Source organism: Trichoderma reesei, assembly GCF_000167675.1.
Source record: "Trichoderma reesei QM6a unplaced genomic scaffold TRIREscaffold_28, whole genome shotgun sequence".
NCBI classification, from domain to species: domain Eukaryota; kingdom Fungi; phylum Ascomycota; class Sordariomycetes; order Hypocreales; family Hypocreaceae; genus Trichoderma; species Trichoderma reesei.
Window position 1 is genome coordinate 344,946 of NW_006711175.1, and position 21,078 is coordinate 366,023.

At 51.6% G+C, this 21,078-nt stretch overlaps 6 protein-coding genes across 6 annotated transcripts; 2 read left to right on the top strand and 4 right to left on the bottom strand.

The window, feature by feature from the left end:
• Window positions 1-872: 872 nt before the first annotated feature.
• TRIREDRAFT_81939 (uncharacterized protein) lies at window positions 873-4,739 on the top strand (the record flags this gene model as incomplete). Its single annotated transcript, XM_006969054.1, has 3 exons — window positions 873-986; window positions 1,236-3,685; window positions 3,757-4,739. Exons 1-3 carry the CDS (start codon window positions 955-957, stop codon window positions 4,737-4,739), a joined length of 3,465 nt encoding a protein of 1,154 aa, XP_006969116.1. The 5' UTR covers window positions 873-954.
• Window positions 4,740-5,291: 552 nt separating this feature from the next.
• Window positions 5,292-6,170, bottom strand: TRIREDRAFT_111713 (uncharacterized protein; the record flags this gene model as incomplete). The annotated part of the gene is made up of 1 exon (XM_006969099.1): window positions 5,292-6,170. One exon carries the CDS (start codon window positions 6,168-6,170, stop codon window positions 5,292-5,294), a length of 879 nt encoding a protein of 292 aa, XP_006969161.1.
• Window positions 6,171-8,109: 1,939 nt separating this feature from the next.
• On the bottom strand, window positions 8,110-8,256 carry min1 (uncharacterized protein; the record flags this gene model as incomplete). Its single annotated transcript, XM_006968998.2, has 1 exon — window positions 8,110-8,256. One exon carries the CDS (start codon window positions 8,254-8,256, stop codon window positions 8,110-8,112), a length of 147 nt encoding a protein of 48 aa, XP_006969060.1.
• Window positions 8,257-9,000: 744 nt separating this feature from the next.
• On the bottom strand, window positions 9,001-11,931 carry TRIREDRAFT_52208 (uncharacterized protein). Its single transcript, XM_006969100.1, has 7 exons — window positions 11,794-11,931; window positions 11,608-11,738; window positions 11,240-11,534; window positions 10,713-11,189; window positions 9,554-10,648; window positions 9,287-9,486; window positions 9,001-9,226 (listed from the first exon to the last, which is right to left on the bottom strand). The coding sequence occupies exons 1-7, from the start codon at window positions 11,884-11,886 to the stop codon at window positions 9,202-9,204; spliced, it is 2,316 nt and encodes a 771-aa protein (XP_006969162.1). The 5' UTR covers window positions 11,887-11,931; the 3' UTR covers window positions 9,001-9,201.
• Window positions 11,932-12,542: 611 nt separating this feature from the next.
• TRIREDRAFT_31733 (uncharacterized protein) lies at window positions 12,543-13,567 on the top strand (the record flags this gene model as incomplete). The annotated part of the gene is made up of 3 exons (XM_006968996.1): window positions 12,543-12,573; window positions 12,660-12,957; window positions 13,036-13,567. Coding segments are annotated over 3 exons (861 nt in total), but the record flags the coding sequence as incomplete, so codon positions are not given.
• A 378-nt stretch (window positions 13,568-13,945) lies between these two features.
• On the bottom strand, window positions 13,946-19,617 carry TRIREDRAFT_81949 (uncharacterized protein; the record flags this gene model as incomplete). Its single annotated transcript, XM_006969101.1, has 2 exons — window positions 19,543-19,617; window positions 13,946-19,392 (listed from the first exon to the last, which is right to left on the bottom strand). The coding sequence occupies exons 1-2, from the start codon at window positions 19,607-19,609 to the stop codon at window positions 13,946-13,948; spliced, it is 5,514 nt and encodes a 1,837-aa protein (XP_006969163.1). The 5' UTR covers window positions 19,610-19,617.
• Between the last annotated feature and the right edge of the window lie 1,461 nt (window positions 19,618-21,078).

Consider the following 21,078-nt stretch of genomic DNA (forward strand, 5'->3'; position numbering starts at 1 on the left):
GATTAATAGGGTATAAGATATAGTAACCTGTAAATTTTACTAGTTTAATATATTAAAAGTAGGCGACTGACTAGAAAAGTAGGCAAGTTGAATTATAACCTAAAGGCAGTCTGCTGGATAAAAATGATGGCTGCAAGTCTGCTGCAAAACTACCCCCGGCCTCCTAGGTACATGTACACAGAAACACGGCTACAAATGATCATATCACTGGTTTCTGCTTCCGTCGCCATGTCTCTCTGCTGGGTTTATGATAAGGTATGCTTCTATCACTTGTAGATGAATGTAACAGTACCTTATCTGGCTCAAGATTCACTCTGTCTCATCATTCTTTCTTAGACCTGGGATGCCAGAAAAGCTCCCTTGAATCCCCTGCAACAGGCATTCTCCCAGTGTTCGAATTGCACTGGAACCTGTCTTTGCCTGTCCATTGGTGGAAGTGCGCTCAGCAGCCCCAGTAGTATGCCAATGTCGTCACAGCTGAGGCGCATCAGCCCTCCAGTCATTGTGATCTAATAATATTTGGGCACCTCATTCTGAAATGCCAGCGATAAGAGAGTGGCAGATGCCCAACTATGGCCCAAGGCACAGTATTACTTGCTATGTGCTGCAACAGCTGTAGAATTGATGCTTATAGACTGGGGCAGTCCACTTCCTTTGGTCCAGTGGCTGAACCGAGGAATATCTTTGGTACCTTAGGTGGCTACCAGGTACTATAGCTGATGCTAAGGCAGCTGCTAGTACTATTACTACCTTTGCTCGCACATGCTACTAAGTTGAGGTCAGGTCGTCCGTCCAGTTGCTCAGACCACCGAGTTGCGCAAAGCTTCGCCAGCTGCAAAGACACACACTACTGAATACCTACAGACGGGCAGACAAGCGACACAGGCAGAGACGAGCACTGAGGCTGACAAACAGGCGGACAATGCCGACATCACATCGCAACCTGTGCCCCCAATGATCTGGTACCTGCTCTATCCGCTGCGAGGGTGAGGACGTCCTGGATGAATCCCAACCCACGCCCAATGCCCCTGCGCCAGCCCACAAGAAAAATAAAGAAGAAGAAAAAGAAAAGAAAAAAAAAAGGAAAGAAAAAAGAAGAGAAAAGAACAAGATGACGGAAACCAAGGATCTGTCCAGCGCGACGATGATGACGTCGTCTTGTTTTCCCAGCCCAAGTACACAGAAAGCTGAATGAATGTCTGAATGCTAGATGCTGACACTGCCATCCTTGTTAGAACAACAGAGGCTCCCGTCCTCCCGGCATCCCACCCGCTCCGCAGCGCCCTCACCCGCTACGGCCGCTACGCCTCCCGCCATGCCATCTCGACGCTCCTCGTCTCCGTCGCCATTGCCTCTCTCCTCATCTGCCCGCTGCCCTTCATCTTCAGCGACCATGGCATCAACGGAGCCTCCAACCTCCCCAACCATGTCTGGACCGCCGCGCAGCCGCTCCCGTACGACAGCGCCGCCAGCCCCGACATCGTCATGCGCTCCATCTGGGTGCACTCGAGCTACATGCAGGCCCTGAGCCCCGACGTCCTCCTCTCCGCCCTCGACCTGCAGGACGAGCTGCTGGGCACCACCCAGGACTTTGGCCCCAGCGCTTCCTTTGGCGAGCTGCCCCCCGCCAGCTCCGGTTCCGGCTCCGGCTCCGATCACGACCATTCCGACCCTGACCCTGACCCTGATACCGACGCCGCCCTGACGCCGGCCGAGCGCGACGCCCTGCACATCGTCAACGGCCTGACCAACCAGTCGTGGATCTTCCAGTCGCCGCTGCTGTACTGGAACTGCTCCCGCGACCGCATCCTCGCCGACGACGATATCCTGGCCACGGTCAACAACAACAAGAACCAGTCCACGCCCGCAAACATCACCCTGCGGCACTCCATCGTCTTCAGCGGCAAGCGCTTCGAGGACCGCCGCCTGCTGGCCGCCGACGCCCTCGTCATCACCCTGCTGTACCGGCGCGATTCCCCCGTCGGCCGCCGGTGGGAGGCTGTCGCGCCCTCATTGCCCGCCAAGGTGGGCGACGAGTGGGATATCTATCCCTCGACCGGAAATGTTTCGGCCAGCAAGCTCTACGAGTTCCAGTTCCGGCCCATGTCGGTGCAGGATTCCGTTGTCCTCGCCCTGGCCTACACCCTAGCCCTGGTGTATTTCCTCCAGCAGGTGTCCAAGCTCCGCGCCGTCAAGTCAAAGTTCGGCCTCATCGTTACCGTCGTCGTCCAGATCATGCTGGCCATTGCCGCCAGCTTCACCATCTGCGCCGTCTTCAACCTCGACCTGTCTCGCATCCCACGAGCCGCGTACCCGCTCGTGATACTGTCCATGAGCTTGGAACATGTTCTCCGGCTGATGGACGCCGTGGTCCGCACGCCCTCGGGCGAGACCCCGAGCACCAGGATAGGCGCTGCCTTTGGGGAGACGGCGCCCACGGCCCTGGTCAGCACCGTCCAGAACGTCGTCATTCTCCTTGGCCTGTCCTATGCAGTTGCTCCGGGTGTGTCCGCGTTCTGCATCTTCGCCGCCATCGCCATTGTGCTCGACTTCTGCTTCCTGTCCAGCTTCTTCATCGCCGTCCTGAGCGTCGATGTGCGGCGGATGGAGCTTGGGGATGCTCTCGCCAGGGAGGCACTCCGCCGCAAGCGAAAGCAACGACGTCCTCGGGAAACCCCCTCGTGGCTGCAGCGTTTACTCGAGGGCAAGATTGCCCTATCCACTCGAATCGCAGGCTCGACCGTCATGATAGGCTTCGTCATTATTGCGCAGACTCACTTCTTTGGCGGCGGCGCCATCTCTCAGAAGCTCTCTCATCTGTACGGCGGCCAAGACCTGGCGCCCAACGCGTCGTCCCCCGAGCCATCGCTTCTGGAGGACATTCATCAAGCAAGAACGCCCACGTCTTGGCTGCGGCTGCAGGACCACGATGCCGCCCGTGAAATCATTCGCCTGATCAAGCCCTCGGCCTATAGTTACGTAGCTAGAGTCTATGAGCCTTTGGTGTTCGTCAAGAAGGGCTCCAACCGCATGCCGGTGATCAAAGAGCCTGCTCTGTTGCCCGCGGCATATGACTTCATGCGTCATAAGCTCGCTACCTTCGTCGTTGTCGACCTCGTTGTGGTTGCCCTGCTTCGTCTGCTGATGAGCGTCATGCTAACAGAGGACGAAGCCAGGGTGGAAGAGCTGCACGACTCGAGTGACCAGTCCAGCCTGTCTGTGAAGACGCTTTCCGGAGGACACACGCTCGACATAGCCATGCTCGCCTACTCGCCCCGGGGTTACGCTGTGTCGGTCGGTCTCGACCGTGTGATTCGGCTGTGGGATCTCAACCATAGGAAGAAGAGCACCGCGATCCCCACCGCTGAAGGGGGTGCCACGATCAAGTTTCCCATCCTTGCAGTGGCCATGGACGAGGATTCGGACTGGCTGGCCATCCTGTCATCCGACAAGGTCGTCTTCTGGAACATGGTCACCCATCTCCAGGGCTCCGCCGTGACTGTCGAAACGCACAACCAGAAGCCGGAGGCCTTTTTTCTGGAGCCAAGCGCAACCGCGTTGTCAGACATTCCGACGGCGGTCATCATATGGAAGAATGGAACGGCAGTAGATGTAGAGCCAGCGTCGGGACAAGTCCGCGAGTCCATCATCTGTTCAGGATTAACATGTGCCCGCCCGCACTCGTGTAAAGGTAAAATCCAGCAGCCTACAAATATCCTTCTCCCCTGCTTCTTCGTTGTCCAACTATCAGTGCAGCTGACTTGAGGGAATGCTTTTCCCTTGCACTTTCTGCAGATGACAAATACCCAAGGCCGAGCGTCTCCCTTGTAGCAACATCTCGAAACGGAGACGTGCACATCGTGAGAAGAAATGGGCTGCAATGGGAAGAGCAGAAGCTTCTTGCAGGACGGCTCGCAGCTGATGAGGTTCATCAGGTGGTGTCACTCTCGCCTCTGCCCTATTTCCTTGCATCCTCCAGGGCGGAAATTCTTCTTATAAGCCTAGACGACGGCACCACCTCTTGGAGCTTTCCTGTAGAGGAGATGCGGCCGCGGTCGCTCGCGTGCGCCTTCACCCGCTACAGATCATCCAGTGACTCGCCGATAGGGCTGGTTTCCTTGACGTTTAGCTACCTCGCGCTAGACTCGGGTGATTGCGTTCTGCACACGTTTACACCCCCAGAGGACGACGATGCGATTTGTCTACAGGGAATCGACGATGACAGCCTGGTCAGCGGCTGGTGCAGTTGGCAGGACGCCAGGGAAAGAAAGAAGCACATCAGCAACCCTGGCGTTTGGAGGATCTTGTCGGATGGCAGCGCACTGGGTCTCCGCCGTCGACCTAGTGCCGAGCTGAGGCGCCGTCGCCGACAGGATGCCACGTCAGGGCTTCGGAACCGCATACCCAGCGCAGAGGCCCGAGATTCGGGGGCTCTGCGCTGTTGGGAGCTGTGGAGGGTGGCGTCCAGCGACTGGGAGGAAACGGACGAAACCATGCCCCTGTTCCCTGATGGCGAAGATGCAGGGCACCTGGTTGTCTGCGACTTGGGCCCCAGCGTGAGGGTCGGGCTGACATCGGTTGCCTTTGCTTACGGGAACGTCATCAAGCTCGCGACGTTGAGCGGGCACAAGCCTTTCGACGTCGGTGCCAAGGAGGTGAGTCCCGAATCGCCAGTGAATGTGCCAACCAGGCGTCGAAGGCTGGGGCCCACGGCCAAACCAGGAGCATCAGGCCAGTAGTATCGTATTATGGACAATCCCGAACCAACAAAGTTGGCGAACCGCCAAAGTCCCAAGTCTTTCCTTGCCCAATCAGTGATTGCTTAGACCTCATTACCTTTGACGGGCTTGAAGAGACGAAACAATGTCCCTCCCAAGAGTGTAGCGCGCGCAGTATCATGTTGAAAAGAAATGAGCTGTGTATGAAGATGCTGCTGCCGAGCGAGTACATGCCGAGCGAGTACATGTCAAACCGGAATGGGCCAAGGTAGCTGGAAACTTCAAGGGAAAAGAAAACCATATAAACATTAAACTAGAGGGATATAAGTTTATATACCAACAGTAACTGCAAACGTGCCGTGCGCACTTGTAAATAGATCCGTTGTCCGCGCTGGATACGCTGAGTGCACGCCGAGGGAAAAGCCAAATGGGAAATATACATGACGGGTGGTCGGTTCATAAATGAACGACTGGCGAGCATCCTAGAGTCATCTTGGGCATGAGTTGTGTCGTTATTGAGGTGAGGGCCTTTGCCACCTTCGCTCGCCGTCGTTGTCGATGCCTCATGTCCACCTAGATAGGATTCTCCATGCCGACCGGGGGTGTAACGCCAGGAGAAGCTGAATGAGAGGCCTGAGCCTTGCCGTGAAGGGTGTTGTTGGACCCGAGCCCCCGCCTCATCATCTTGCCCAGGACGGTGACCAGTTCGCAGGCATCCCGAAACATGTCATCGTCCATGCCTTCTGTCGCTTCATAGACCTCATTGATCGTATTTCTCGCCAGCGTGCGGCTAGCATCAGCGTCGTGGACACATTCGTAGAGGAAGGCCGCATATTCCGTCTTGACGGACAGGCGCAACGAGTGGGAGCCCCAGAGGAGCGCATCGGCCAGCTGCGCAGCCTCTTCAAAGTATTGATGCGCCGTGGGAAGGTAGTCTTTGGCGGGCAGCAGGAAGGAAAGCGAGCGCGCGGAGACTGGCGCTTCGAAGCCCGGGGGAGGGCCAACGGGGCCGCCTTCAAGCGAATGATGCATTGGATGCCGGTAGTCGTCTGCGCCGTGCATGTCCTTGCCGCGGTCGGTCGGCACGGCGTCGGGGTCCCAGTCGGGCATGTTGGATACGCGAGGCTGGTTTCGAAACAGGACAAAGATGTGGTAGAAGCTGGCGCGTAGCTTATAGGCCAGGACTTTCAGCTCGACGCAGTTGGTGACGAAGGGAATGACATATTCCTGAAGCATCTTGAGCCCTTCCCGTGCCAACCACAGGATGCGCATGATGTTTTCGTGAAGCGTAGCATCGGGCTTGCGCTGCTTCTTTACCTCGACGAGCTTGTCAGAGAGCCTAAGAGAGAGCCCGAGGATCTTGAAGAGCGTTGAGGAAAGGATCGGGTTGTCTCCCTCGACGGACCTGGCCATCCGACCCAGATACTTTTGGTCCACCTCGGAAGACGCCATTGCAAGGCGTGTGCTACCTGCTTCTCCGGCTCAGCCCCTGTGATGGATGAGACTCGACGATCTGCTGAATTTCTTTCTTTTCCCCCCTTCTCCCTCTCGTCAAAGTCAACACCCTGCCGCCGGGATGAGACTGGGCCAACACCGAAGGAGACTCGTAAAGCAGTGGGGCTGTTTGACGTGGTGATTCAGATAGGTGTGAAAAGATGAAGCCGCAGCAGAGTATCTAGAGAGATCAACGAGGCCAATGCTGTGAGAGGCGCTAGGACGTCGTTGCTGCAGTCGATTGACAAAGGACTTATCGATTGATCCAGCTGGCAGGGTAACTTGGCCAAAGTCGCGGAATTGGCAGAGTGACTATGCGCAGATGTCGTCGGTATTGATTCTGCGTTGCAAGTGAGTAAGTATGTAGAGCAGCGGTAGTAGTAGATAGGTAGTTCAAGGGAGCGAAAGAGGGTTGAAATCAAGAGACGAAGCTGGCCAAGTCCATCTGGGAGCGGTTGCAACTGACAGCCCTGTCCATGGGATCCCAAGATGAGCCATCAACAGAATCTGGACCGCACCCAACCACCCAAACAAAACAAACTGCTGCTCGACGCTGGAGGCGCCATATCGAACGCCATCAAGAGCTGGGCTAGATGCTTCTCGAGACACGGCTTACAGTCACCACAAGGGACGGAGCGTGAGCACCAGGACTGCTGCTTTCAGTGACAGCAAGAGATCTAGTATCCGATCCTCGTCCGTCCTCCGGTCGCCAATCGCCAATCGCCAATCGCCAAGTCCCAGATCTCCAGCCTCGACAAAGGCCCGTTCACCCACGCCTCGTCCCGGCATCTTGCCGTGTGTGCGCCATGCGCGTGTCCTGCACTGCACTGCGAAAGGGGTGGGGGGAAGAACCGGGCAGGGAAAATGTACTTTGATCACGGCGAGGGTCGCACAACCTACCGACTGAACAAGAGAGGCGCTTGATGCGTGGCTTGGCGGCGCTGCGGCAAGAAAACGATGACGGCCTTGATTGTGTTGCTGTTGCTGGAGTCGGGAGGGTTTTGGTTGTGGTCGAGGTCGAGGTCCGCTGGCGAGGGTTGCGTCAGGTTGGCAAGAGACGGGTGTATGTAAGTACAAAACAGTGACAGGGGCTGCGGTTCGCGAAAGAGTGCATGGGCGGGTTCGCGCGTCACCGAGCAAGGTACAGAGAGGTATTACCTATAATGGGGTCGAAGAGGGTTCAAGTTGTACCTGAAGGTACGTGCATGCATGCATGCCTTTGGTGCCTTTGGTGTGTGTTGCTGGATCCCAATCCGCCGACAGGGATTATCTCGACTTGACAAGGGTCAAGAACCACAGCATGATGGGTAGTAACCTTACCTTACATTGGGTGTCTACTACCAGAAGGTACCTTGATTACAACGACAGCAATCTTGCATTGAAATCTGTCAGCTCAAGAGCAACGACAAGTTCGTTACAGAGAACAGAGTCGTTGTGCCCAGCCGACTCTGTGACATTGACATCCGGTTCGACCGATACCTAGGCAATGATGGCTACGGCAGTCTTGAGCACATGGAGACCGAGATGATGATGTAGAATGAAATATGTGTATGAAGAAGATATATACGACTTCATCTAGGAAGATTGCATGCCTCGTAAATACATGGCTGATGTTGTAAATGTGTACATGGTGAATCCTGTATCCCCTCCCCTTATCTCAGAGTCCCAGTCCGGTCGTGTCCGTCCCTGCTGTTCCGCTGATGAGCTCCCCGAGAGGAGTTGACTCGAGAGGAGGAGCCATAGAAAAGATAAAAAAGCCAGATGTCCCACGGTGATTGTCGGGAACAAAGGGCCTGAAACGTCGAAAGATGGTTGCAATATATTTGGGCGGGTTCGGTCGAGGGCAGATGGAAGTGCCGCCTCGGTTGTCGCACGCAGGCTTCAGGCTTGAAGCTGTTTACATGACGGTGCAGCCCAGGAGGCCGGTGAACTTCTTGTCGTTGGCGGCAGGCTTGGTCATGACGCTGCAGCCAATGAGCCTCTTCCTCTCGACGCTCTGAGGCTTAGCCATGACGGTGCAGCCGAGGTTTCCGGTTTGAGCCATTGTGAATTGAGGGTTGGTGGGTTGGTGGGTTGATGTGGTTTTTGAAGAGCTGGAGTTGCTTGAGATTGAAGGCTGTTTGTTGCTGATGAGATGAAACTCTTTCGATTGACCGGAGATGCTGCCTGGCTTTATACCTGGAGCTTCTGAACTGGCCTTCATCCCGCGTCGTCCAGTCTCCCGGTGGTGGCCGCACCCCAAGCATTGTCTCTGAACATTGTCCCAGCCCGTCCGATTGTTCTGCTACGAGCATTGCCGCGCATCAGATTGTCCGACCTGCGGGCCTCATGGTCTCGTCTTGGCGAGGCCCGGGCAATTTCCGCTCTTCGTCAGTTTGCGTTGGCGCTCTGGGCTCTGTTTCTGCAATACCAATGCATGAGCTATTATTCCGCGTCCCTCCTCTCGTTTTCCAGTCTTCGGCCTTCACTCTTGCTTCACAACGAGTCCTATTGTCCTCACAAGTGGATACCGGAACGGCCAGACCGTCCCATCTTGATATTATCAGCTTCATATTGTTCCTGTCCTGAGCCAACACCCTTAGCTTCAGCTCCTGACTAATGCCTGCCAGCCCTTAACTGCCGCCCCAAATCGTGCCCAAACGAAAGCGCCAAAGTGAGCATTAAGGTAGGTTAGATGTCAAAGGTAATCGCCTCAGGGGTCTAGGAGATGCATTGTCATCAGCGCATACTTCTATTTAGTATCATTAGATGTAGAGATAGAGCCGTTTTTGTGTATGGATTGTGTAAGATTAATTGTCTCTTGCCCTCGTCGTCCTCGTCTTCTTCTTCATCTTCATCTCCTACGTCTTCTTCTCTTGGCCACCTCTTCTGATCGTTGAGGCGCCAGTCACCACCTGGCAGGTTGGTACACATGATTTGAGAAGCTGCCCATCCCGAGATCCTAGGCCATCTGGGCCCTTGTCTAGCTCCAACACGCTGCTTATCCACCTCAATTCGTGCCACTAACGGCGAGCCTATAAAACTTGTCAGCACGTGTCGTCTCTCAGGGCTCGTTCAGTTTCTGCGATTCTTACTTCATCAGGTGGTCCATGAAGGTCTGCAAGGACACATCATCCGTGAAGATGGTCTGGGCGGAAGTCGCCCCCACGCCGCCGTATGGCCCCGTCGTATGGGTGGTTGAGGGATTGAGTTTTGAGAGCAAGAATCTGGCCTGTGAGCCCCCGGCATCGCAGATGATGAATCTGGGGAGCGGGAATCGATCCGTGATGAGATCCTAGACAGCCACGTCAGTCGTCGGCACAGACACTCACATTCCTTATCCATTCGCGTCTGAAGCTTACTCTTGCGTCTTCCTTGGGCTGCTCAAGCAATGCGGCGAAATTTTCGTAGCCTTCCTGTTCGTGATAGCCCGCCTTTCGCCACTCGGCAATGGTCTCGCCATGGAAAATAAGAATGTGGAAGAAGGTGTCCAGCAGGAGAATATGAGTCGGTTGGATGGACGCCGAGTCGAGCAGCACCGGCTGGCCGCCCTCCTGGTCAAATGTGTACGAATCCAACGTCGGCTGGATCATGACGAGAGAGTTGCTGACGTCTTCGTGATTCAGAACGTGACGATAGAATGCAGTCTCGTCGGGTGAGTTGTTGAAGACCTGCAGAAACTGACTTCGCCGAAGGTGGAACATGAACTGGGGATAGAGGGTAAAGTTCTTCTCCAGCCGGAACGATGTCGGGTCATCCTTCCGGTAGTCTGCAAATCTGGAGCAGAGCCGGATCAACATCCTGTCCACCCAGCGAAGCACATCTGGGCCGTCGTCGACCTCGGCCTTGAAGACAGCAATCCGCGACATGAGAACGGCCGCCGCCTCCTGGTCAAAGGATTGCGCAATGGCTGGATCTCCAGCGGGGCCGCTCAAATTCCGGGCAATGGTCGTCACTCGAAGGTGGAACTGGCCCGACGAGTGCTGATAATACGTCAAGAACTGCATCATGCCCTTCTGTGGTGCCTGCTGGTGAGTTGCCGGCCCTTGGTTGGCAACTTCGAAATAGATGCCATAGCTGGAGTTGGGGTCGATGCCGCACATCTTCCATGAGCACGTGTTGCCAATGCCACATTCCGTCTCACCGACCGAGACGGACTTCTTGTTGAGAGATACTGCGTGCCCGATGAGGCCAGTGACCTTGAGCTCCTTGGTCGTCAGCACCTCGAGCACCGCGTTGAAGCCCATGAGGAGGTTATCGTCGCCGTCCTTTTCGAAAATGCGCACAAACGACTGCTTGAACATTGAAGATGTAAAACTGTCAGTAAGAATCATATGGCCTCCAGTCGAGTTGCAAAGCCCCTTCATCTCGAGCAGGCCAACCTGGTCGAGGCAGCCTGCGAATATATCGATGATGTGTCCATTATGAGCAGTGCGCTTGGCGAGGTTATCGTAGAACTATGACATGGCTTTAGTCTCTCATTCCGCGTAGCAATCTTCTACAGATTCGAGTGGTCTTTACCTTCAGTGCCTTCTTGTAGTACTTGGCATTATCGCGGTCAATGTCATGGTGTGAGCGAATCGGCTCCCTGAGTTCTGGTCCAACCACCATGCCGGGGCCCTCGGTTGCAGGTCCGCCCGCGAAAAGCATGATACGGCCGCCAGCATTCTGAAACGTTGATTCCATCAGTCCAATGGCAACACTGAGAGCGACACCAGTGCAGCGGAGACTTCTCCGATCGCTGGCAGTTGGCCAGGGGTCTTTTTGCAGCGACTCCAGAACCTTGGTGAGCTGGAACTCGGCCTGCTGCACGGGCAACAGAAACCTCGACGTGGTCCCAGCATTCATTGGGCGGGCCGCCTGTGGTGGCACACCAGGTCGTACGCCTTGGGAAGTCAATCCTAGCATGTCTTGGACATTTTTGGCGGAGTAGTCCTTGCTTCCACGAAAGACATAGGACTTGGCGCAGCCCTCGTAGCCGATTTCGTGGACTTGGGCCTGGTATTGATTAGCACTCGTTCGCAAATGAGGCCTCGGGGTGAGCAGACCATCGTTCCGTATGTAATGAGGCCAACCAGTGCATTCTCCGGCAGCAGACTGAGACTCATGACCAGTGACTCCTTGAGCGCAGCCAAGCTATCCTCCTCTTGGCACAAATCAACCACGTATAGAAACAAAGGCGGCGCAGGCGCAGGTCTCGACAGCCTGTATTCGATTGTGGTGTTTGCAGGATGCAGTTCGGGTGGGATCGCATTCGCTGTGATGTCTTTGTAGTGCGGCGGAAGCTGGTTCCTTGAGAGGCAGAAGGGGCAGATCCATACACGAGCTCGAACATCCACTTGGCTAACATGGAACATCAGTTAGAAACCCTGCGTGGGCAGACCTGGGGACAACTGCCTGGTGGTGAGAACTTTACCAGAATGGGTTGAGAACCGATCGGCAAGGCTGCTTGCAGGTGACAGGCTCGAATTGGAGCAGAGGCGTATCGGGCTTCTCCTTGAGCGGCGTAAACAGAGCACCTATCGGCACGACTAACCGGGAGGCTTCCTGTTGAAGATCTATGAGCTGGGGCGCCCGGATTGTGTTCGAGGAGATCAAGTACCATTCGAGAGCTGGGGAACACGTTCCAGCTGAGGCGGACGCCATCACGGTCCTCGACCTCGCTCCATTGCTCCTTGATCGCTTCGTAGTCCATTGGCGGCCGAGTGAAGTCGTCGGACGCGCTCGGTGGGTTCTTATCGTCGGATGGCAGCCAAACCACTTGAGGTGTGAACACGTTTGGCAGCAGAGAGAAGCACGATTATGATACTATGAGGACAGCTAACAGTCCGAGCTGGTGAGACTCTTTGGCCAGCGTGGAGCATCAGGGCCCCACCTCAGCCGATAAGGACGATAAGGTACGTTCTTGTCTGTACCTGGCACTTGACCTTTCGCCTTCAAGTTGTCGCATCATTGTCTGCAGACCGTCCGCGGGGCAGGTGCAGTGACATACTTTCCTTCCTAGGTAGTCATTTTTTGTGGACACTTGGAAGGCTGGAACCAGCTTCCTTTTTCAAAAGGTGCCATTTGTTCCTTTCGATATCTGCCACCTATCATACCTTACCTTGATTACCTACCTAGTACCTTACACGGACAGCCTCGCTCGCGCATTCTCCCTCCTCCTTCGGGCCTCAACTGCTTCACTTACCTTCCTATTCCCTCCTCCTCGCTCGTGGTTTCCGTCGAACTGCCGCCTTGCCCTACTTATCATCACCTCCCGCAAAACCAGCCGTCTGCCCATCTCACGAAAGAGCCTTCGGCAAGGAACATCTGCGACCGATGGCGGCATCAACGACATCTTCATCTCACACCAACGCCAAATCTCCCACTATCCGACGCATACGTTAGTTTTCTTGTCCCCCCCCCCCCCGATCTGGGATGCAATCACGTTTCGTCCTACAAGCGGGCGCTAACTCGGGTGTTTTCCAGTCCGCGAGGCTGCAGAGCTTTCAAATACGCCTTCTCCCGACTACACCGCGGAACCGTTGGAGTCAGATCTCTTCGAATGGCACTTCACCCTTCGAGGCCCGCCGAATTCTCCATATAGCCAGGGTATATACCATGGTCGTATAATCCTGCCTCCAGCCTATCCTCTGCGGCCCCCAAGCTTTCGCTTCTCTACCCCGAATGGTCGCTTCGAGGCCAACCGAGAGATCTGCCTCAGCATTAGTGGCCATCATGAGGAGACATGGCAACCCGCCTGGGGCATCCGAACCGCTCTTGTCGCGTAGGAACTCCACGCTCAAATAACATGCATACGCTTTGATAATCCGCATACCTACTAACCGACAATTGTCATGGCCAGGCTCCGCAGTTTCATGGAAACAGATGTTCTAGGTCAGTTGGGTGGCCTGGAAACCACTGAGGCGGTACGCCGCCGCCTTGCTCAAGAATCGACGTCTTTCAGATGCGCAGTTTGTACGAGGACAAATGCAGAGATCATCGCCGAATGCGAGGCCCGTTGTAAACAAGCTGCTTCCTCGTGTTCGGACATATCAGTTCCCGCTGAGCTAAACATGGGCTGGAGGGATGAGCTTGAGACGAGAAGGGACAAGTCGTCATCGTCCCGTTCGCAACAGATCGCACCTGGGTCCAGTCCCGGTGACGGGTCATCTGACGCAGCTGAGCTCGCAGAGGGTTTTGTACAGACTGCTCCCAGCGTCTCAGATAACGTGATACCACAACCAGCATCGGCGATGCCAGCTCCTGGGACTCAGCGACGTTCCTCTACCACCCGCCAGATAAGGACGGGAAGCGATGAAGTGCCTTTGTGGATAGATAGGGTCATTGTAGCGCTGGTAATCTTGTTAGCCGCCCTGGTCCTGAAAGTCTTGTTGGGCAGATGACAGGCTCCTAGCCTGGATAGGGGCGATTTAGCGCTTTCCAACAGGGGGGGATATAGAGCCTACGAAACCTCCCTCATCACGATTCAAAGGGATGGTCGGCGAGTGAAGGAACAGTCATTTCATCCCTTGCAGAGCAGAGCCGGAAGCCACAGCTGTCGAAGGCCTATTATAAGAATCACTATGGGCATTCCCGTTATCTAGTCCTATGGCACTGCACGGACGATGGACTATATGAAATTATCATGTACGGATGAAGCTTATGGGGTAGAGACCTATACCTCTAATATAGTCTGGCTGCGTAAATGATCGACCACAGCAAAAGAGGCCTCTATCCTGCAGAAGCCGCCGTACAGTCACGCGAAGCTGCTTTCATCGGCTATATTGCCACGGCACAGCCAGCCACCACCACTCTCCGACAGTAACACACACGCCGCCCATGGCCTCTTCGAAGACGCCGGTTTTCAAGCCCCAGTCGATGATGAGCTGTGCCTCGAACTCGTCCAGGATGGGCCTCAGAGAGTTGCAAACGTCCCTCACAGTCATCGGCCCTTTAGTGGCATACGCAAAGCACAAGGCTCCCAGGATATCGGACCATCTTTTGGCATCCTTCTCCCCGAAAAAGTCGATCCACTGGGGAATTTCTCCCTTCGAGGTTGTAGAGGGGAGGTCTTGCTGCACCACAGCTCGCAACACGGCAACGTCCTCGCTGAACTGATACCCTTCTGTGGGCACGGCTTGAAGTCGGAAATGATAGTAAGATTTGGGGTACTTTCGGCTCTCGTAGTTGCCCGGTTCAAAGCCCAAGGGAATGTTTGGTATGTCCAAGGGAACAATCGTAATTCTTGCAGCAGCATTCAGATTCGTCAAGGCCATCATAGAGCCATCATCCAGCGTATACGGCACCTCAAATGCCTCTTTCCTTCGAAAGACGGCATCCATCTGCCTTTTGAAAGCTGCCGCCTCTTCGTATTTTGGGCGTTGCGCTACCCTATTCAATGTTGACAGGTACCATTCACTGAGCCGGTACGGACGGCCCCCAAGTGGTGTCTTTTTGCTCCTGCAAATGACTCTCTCGGCCGTGAGTTGCTCGATTGCCTGCTTGAGTAGCAGAGAGCCTTGTCCCGTGCCTTCTGCCCCTGACAAGGTGAGAAACTTCTCGCGGATTTTCCGCACCGAGTATTTCGCTTCACCGGTGCAGCAAAGCGACTTGATCCACGACCTCGCGACATCTGCTTTGCCGACATTGGTCCCGTACTCATGGTCAACAGGGAGTGCTCCGGGCTCTGACGTGACCGCCTCAAACCGGGAGAAGATTGATGATTGGGCATGAAAATATCGCTCGCACCAGTCTTGCTCGCCAGACTTGCTGGTCACCAGCGAAAATCGATGAGCCAAAAGCTCTCTCGTCTCAGGGATTTGATAGCCTTCTTGGCGGGATATTCTTGACGCCCATCTGATAAGCGTCCCCCAGTCGTAGTCGATTGGGTCTTCAAAGTCAACCATGGGCAATTCCTGGGTTTCAAGAGCTTCGATCAGCCGTTGCTGAACATCTCGCGTGAATTTTTTGATGTAAGCCCCCTGTTCTTTGCATGCAATTGCCCAAAATTTACGCAAGGTAGCCAGTCGCGCGTTCGGGAAGATGTGAAGTAGAACGCCCCAGTCGATGGCTTTATCTGCGCCCCCTAGCAAAACCCGAACGACGACAAAGGCGGCTAGGGGGTTTGCTTGGCTGAGTGGCTGTCCGTCCATCATCTCTAACGCTCTTTGTCCCTCCTTTCTATCCGTTCCCCTTCGAGAGATGGACGTAAGTGGGCGAGTGATCAAAGCCACACGCTTGACCTTGGATTGTGTGGTGTCAACACCGCCCAAGGGGCGCCTGGAGTGTCTCAAGACAGATGTATCCGAGCCAAAGTCGGAGTCCCCGTCACTACTCGATGACAGGGCTCCTGGTGTAGACACACTTCTATCGAATGATACAGGTGTTTGGAGCTCTTGGTGCCGCCACTCGAGACTGGAAGGGGAGCCAACACTGCTTATTTCGGCCGAAAGATTGACAAAAAGGTTGTATGGGCCAGCAGCCAAAGGCGGTGCGTTGATAAATCGGTCCGCCTGGTTCAGCTCTATCTCCAGGCAATCGGCCAGGCACTTCCTGAAGTTGCCATAAGCGGCCTCGGCGCTGACGGCACGGTTTGACCTACTACCTTCACTCGCAGAAAGTCGTTTGTCGAGGTCTTGTACCACATCAGCCCATGAGAACCACTCCATATCAGGCATCCAGCCGCAGAGCGTGAAGCTGGTGTTACTGCTCTTCTCCTCAAAGAAGGGCAGCCCGAGATATGGCCAGCTTCCGTCTCGGCCTTCGATGCATCGTACAGGACTCGCCATGGCAAACTCTGCTCCTTGAGCGGTCGGTGAGCCTTGGAGAGAACGATTCGTGGTGCGAGTCAAGGTGAATGACGGTGTCATTCCTCGCGATATGCCGTCATCCGGAGCACACCAGTCGTCTTGCAAGAAGGTGTTTGGAGCTAAGAATTGCAACTCAACTTCGTGAGTAGAATGACCCTTCTTATCTTTGTTGTGGTTCAGCATATCCATCTTCTTCCCAGAGAGCCAGCTATCTGAAGCCCACCTCGCTCGATACTCGTCATTCAAGGGCGCGGGTAGAGGTGCAGGACTCTGTATACCCCCCTGAGCAAACTTTCTTCGCTTACTTGGGGTTTCATCATTCATGACTCCATGGTGCCTTTTGAAAGAAGATTGGGCGGCATAAACCGGAGCGTCCAGCTGTGCAACCTCACCAGCGAGAACTCGGCGTCCTCGTCGGTTCTCCCTCTTCTCCCCCCTTTCGATGCTATTGTTGGATGGTGTAGAGAGCTGGGGGTGGCGTTGCTTGATCATTTCAACAACGGCCAACGTTTCCGCAGAGAACGCGTCAAGATGTGGCAGCGTAAGGATCTGACATTTAGAAAAGAGGCCGCTCTGGTCCTGGAAGCCATGCCAATGCTCTAGCACCGACCTAGCTTTCAGCATTCGACTTAGAGCCCATTGAAAGTCCTTTGTTTTCGGTACTGGCTTGCCAGGATGCCGTTGTTTCCAAACAGCAGTGATGGCGTGCCAAAGAGAATGCCCTCCAGGAAGGACCCCATTGCGCTCCTGAAGCATGTCCATCAGCAAGCTTGAAACTTGATCCGTGATTCCGGTTCGGGGAGGCTTTTTATTTCGGACTTCGATTCCCCTGTTGCTGTCTCCGGAGTCGTAGCGTTGCTGGCCGTCCGTAGTTCCTACATCTGCCTTCCCTGGGTAGGACGCTGTGCCGGCCGCTTCTGGAACGGGCTCGCGGTGCTCGTGCTGATCCCCTTGAGTGCTCATATTCTCAAAGGGCAAAGCCGGGCTTGAATGTTGCTGATTCTCACCCAGGTCGAGAGCGGCGTAGGGCAAACTTTCGAGTTGGTTGGCAGGGTATTCCCGATTCATGAAGTCGAATATTTGACTCGGTGGTCTCGTGTCAACCTGTACGAGGCCTATCTGTTCGTGGGGAACCACGGATTGCTTGAAAACTCTTCTATGCTCCGGGGCCGATTGAGGGAGGGAAGATGATTTCAACGCAAAACTTTCTCTCTCTTTCAAGATTGGAATAGTTGATATCGTGTGCAGTGGGTATTGACCCCCATGAGATCTGGATTCCGTTGGAGATATTCTGGATAACGAAGATTCTATGTCATTCCGCTCTCTTTCTCTCTTTCTCCCATCTCGCCTGTCTTCAATGGCTCGAGCCTTTATCTTCCGACCTGAAGACCTCGTCCCCAGAACCGCGGCTGCATCGGCATCATCAGTTGTCTTGGCTGTGCTCGTTGACCGGAGAGCAGATCTCGCCTCCTGACGGGAACTGTCAACATTGGCAGGGTTAAAGGATGGGTTACATGGAGTTTGCGACTTCTCAAGGTGGTATTTGAGGCCGATATCATTCTTCCAACTCTTGCCACATTGATCGCATTTCCATTTCTTGGGTTTCGTCACGCCATCGGTGGGAGTCCCAGTCCCCCGTTTATCGCCGAGAGAATGAGTACCCCGACCTCGCCCACGTCCGCGTCCACGTCCTCGTCCGCTGCTTGCAGATTGAGTGCTTCCTATGGGCACACACGGATTAGGCGGCGACGAGGCTGTCGCGTCTGAAAGAGTAACTCCCGTGTGATCACCCGTCGTTGGTTCTACCAGCTCCGGTTCCATGAGCTTCTTGAGAATATCACCGGGCACCTGTAACTTGACCATCATTGACTTCAGACCCGATTGGCCTTCGGTCTTGGGATCAACCTCTGCTTCAGACGTATGATGCATCTCATCGTCTCCACTCCGGTCACTCTGATACTCTGGCCTGATCTTCCGGGGTCTGCCTCTCTGCTTCCTTTGAGATAACGTAGCTTGGCTGAGATTGGCCAGCTTGGTGTCGCCAGTGGGCACTTCCTGGTCGAAGCCATACGGTGGCCGTATACCACTCTGGTTCTCGCCGTCTCGCTGTCCCATTCCAGCTGGCAAAGCATCCACTTGGAGCATCCAGTCTGCAACCTGCGGTAAAGGGGGCAGCGAGTATCTGTAAGATGCAACTTTCCCAGTCCTGGAGTGCTCACTAACCACTTGCAGATGCTGCAGTTGGACTGGCTGGATATTCGGCGTAGAGAGACATGTTGTCAAAGACGATAGAAAACGTGTGAACGATACACCTAGCGTAAGCCCGTATACGTCTGGATTCGTCAACCCCGTGTCACCACATGCCATGATGCTCTTCGCAATGGCAATGGCCAACGGTTGATCAGCTGACCACGACGGCGCGACGCTCAAGCACTTGGAAGAAGCAATCGGTTCCATGAATGATTCAGTGGCATCGTTGCTGTCCTGGTTAAAAGATTCGCCTGTCCTCGCGGGCTTTCCGGCGCGCTTTCCCGTTGCCAGGAATATGGACCAATCCTTCGGGGATAGGTCCCGATTGAACTGGACGCAATCATTGAAGACTTTGTTGTCAAGCTTCGCTGCAACGTATCGAATCGCGTCTCGCGCATTCAGGAACCGGCAGACTTTGGAAACTACCTTCATTTGCCATCGCATGCCAAGGACGCCCAACTTGGCTTTCAAGTCTTGCATGCGTAGAACACCCCACTCTTTACAGACGGCCATTATAGTGGTTGCAAGGGCTGTATAATCAACAGCTTCACCAGTCCATCTTGTGTGCCAAGGAACAGCGTCAAGGTTGACAGCCAGAACTTGGCGAGAAAGATTCATCTCTGCCTCCGGTTCTGTAGCTGCGCTGCTATCTTTCGGCAGCGGAGGGGCGAAAAGCTTGAGCCACATTTTGCTGGTTTTGGTTCCCCGGACAAGTGTGGTACGCTTGGTAATGTAGCCTTTCTTTACAAGTGCATCCGTTCGCTTCGGTACTGAACGCTTGTCTTGGTCGACCAGACGGCCAAGATCACCTTGCAGGATTCCGTTTGCTTTCGTCGAAGCGATGCCAAGAAGCAGAAGCCATTCGGAACGAGGAACGCGCTTGTAATCCACCGCATGCCCGGTAATAGCCTCCCACATCGTTTCTTGGGAAACGTGAATGCGAATGCCGTGGCCATCGTGTAGTTTATCCAGCGCCAACGCCTCTGGGAATGTTACCCCATTGTATCGTCGATCAGGCCCAATGGATATATCAGTCCGCCGAACAAGCCATTTCCAGATCGTGTTGACTGCATGATCTGAGAACGTAAACGTCAAGGGGCTGGAGATCGCATCGTGAGTATTGTGGAAAGCACCGGCAGCACCTTCGGACAGATGAAGGGCTAGTTTTGCAGCATCGTTGAATTCCTTTATGGGAAGACCTGCAGATTGAGCATCAATAACTGTTATTCCCAGACCAAAGTGCCTCGACATGCGAGAATGGGGTTCTTCCACTCGCAAGGAATACAAACGCTACAGGATAAGAAACATACCTTCTTCGCCAGCACATGATATGACAAGCAGTACACGAGCAATTAGCCCTTCGAGTTCCAGGGCCATAATAGACTATAACGCGTAGAGCGGCGCATTATAGAGGTTAATGATAGGGAACTGTTAGAGCGAGATAGAGCTATAAGAATTCCTGGTATCCTTAGCTAGGACATAAGGTACAGTTAGCACTTAAAAAGTTACTGTTTATATATTAAGGCATTTACTATTCTATATTAATAAACTAATAGTTAATAACTATTTTATAATATCTTACTTTAAGTTATTAATAAATAGTATATTTAAGTATTTAATAATACTTTATTTAATTTATTTAGTAATTTTTAATAAAACTATTATTATTACTTTATATTTAATAGCTTATAAATATTAAGTAGTCCTTACCTTAATAATTTAAGACTACTTTATAATACTATAACCCTTAAGCCTATAATATATTTATAGCTATTTATTTATTTATTTTTTTCCTTAATTAGTTATTTATAAAAAAAAGGTTTTAATTACTTTTTATTAATAAATAATATTTTAATAGCTTATAAATAAAATAATAAAAATAATAATTATTATATATTAATAATAACTTATTTTAAATATAAATATTTAATTATATTATATTTAAGTATTTATTAAATCTTTAATATTTAATTATAAATTATTAAAGCTAGTATATAAAATAAAAAAGTAAAAAAAGAAAAATAATAATTAAAGCTATAAAAAGTTAATATATATTTATTAATTACTATTAAGTAATTTATAAGTTAATTATATAATTACTTTTATAAATAAATATTTAGAAATTATTATTTTTATTTTTAAAATCTTTTTAAAATAAAAAAACTATTTACTTTTTTATAATTATAATAATATTATAAAGTTATAAGTATTTATATTAAAATTATTATAACTTTATATATATTTAATTTAACTTTAAATTAAACTTTTTTTTAAAACTATACCTTTTTATAAAAAATATATATTATAATTATAATAAGTTATTTTTTTATTATATTATTTAATATAATTATTTTATTTATTATTTATTATTTATTTTTAATATTTACTTTTATATTTTTTTATATTTAATAAAAACCTATTTTATTTATTAAGCTTTATAGTTTTTAAAGACTTATTATAATATAATATATTTTTATATATATATTTATTTTTTATTTAATTAATTTTTAAATAAAAATACTTTTTTTATTTTTTTTATTAAATTGTTTTTATTAATAAAACCTTTAATATATTTTAATAATTTTAAAAAAGCTAGGTAAAAAGCTATTTATTTTATTAAACCTTTTTATTATTTTTTTTTTAAAAAAGAATTAAAAAATATAAAAAAATATTTTTTTTTTAAAAAAAAAAAGAAAAAGTTTTTTTTAAAAAAAAAGATTTTTAAAAATAAAAAGGGTTAAAATATAAAAAAAATATTAATAAAAGGGTTTTTATATAAAAAACCCCCCTTTAAAAAATAAAAAAAAAATTTCTCTTTTTTTTATAAAACTCCTTTTTATTTTTTA

Coding starts and splice junctions, on each gene's coding strand:
- TRIREDRAFT_52208 (XM_006969100.1), bottom strand. CDS start 11,886: ATGGACTACGAAGCGATCAAGGAGCAATGGAGCGAGGTCGAGGACCGT. Junction 11,190..11,239: donor TCATTACATACGGAACGATG/GTCTGCTCACCC, acceptor AATCAATACCAG/GCCCAAGTCCACGAAATCGG. Junction 9,487..9,553: donor AGCCCAAGGAAGACGCAAGA/GTAAGCTTCAGA, acceptor GTGGCTGTCTAG/GATCTCATCACGGATCGATT.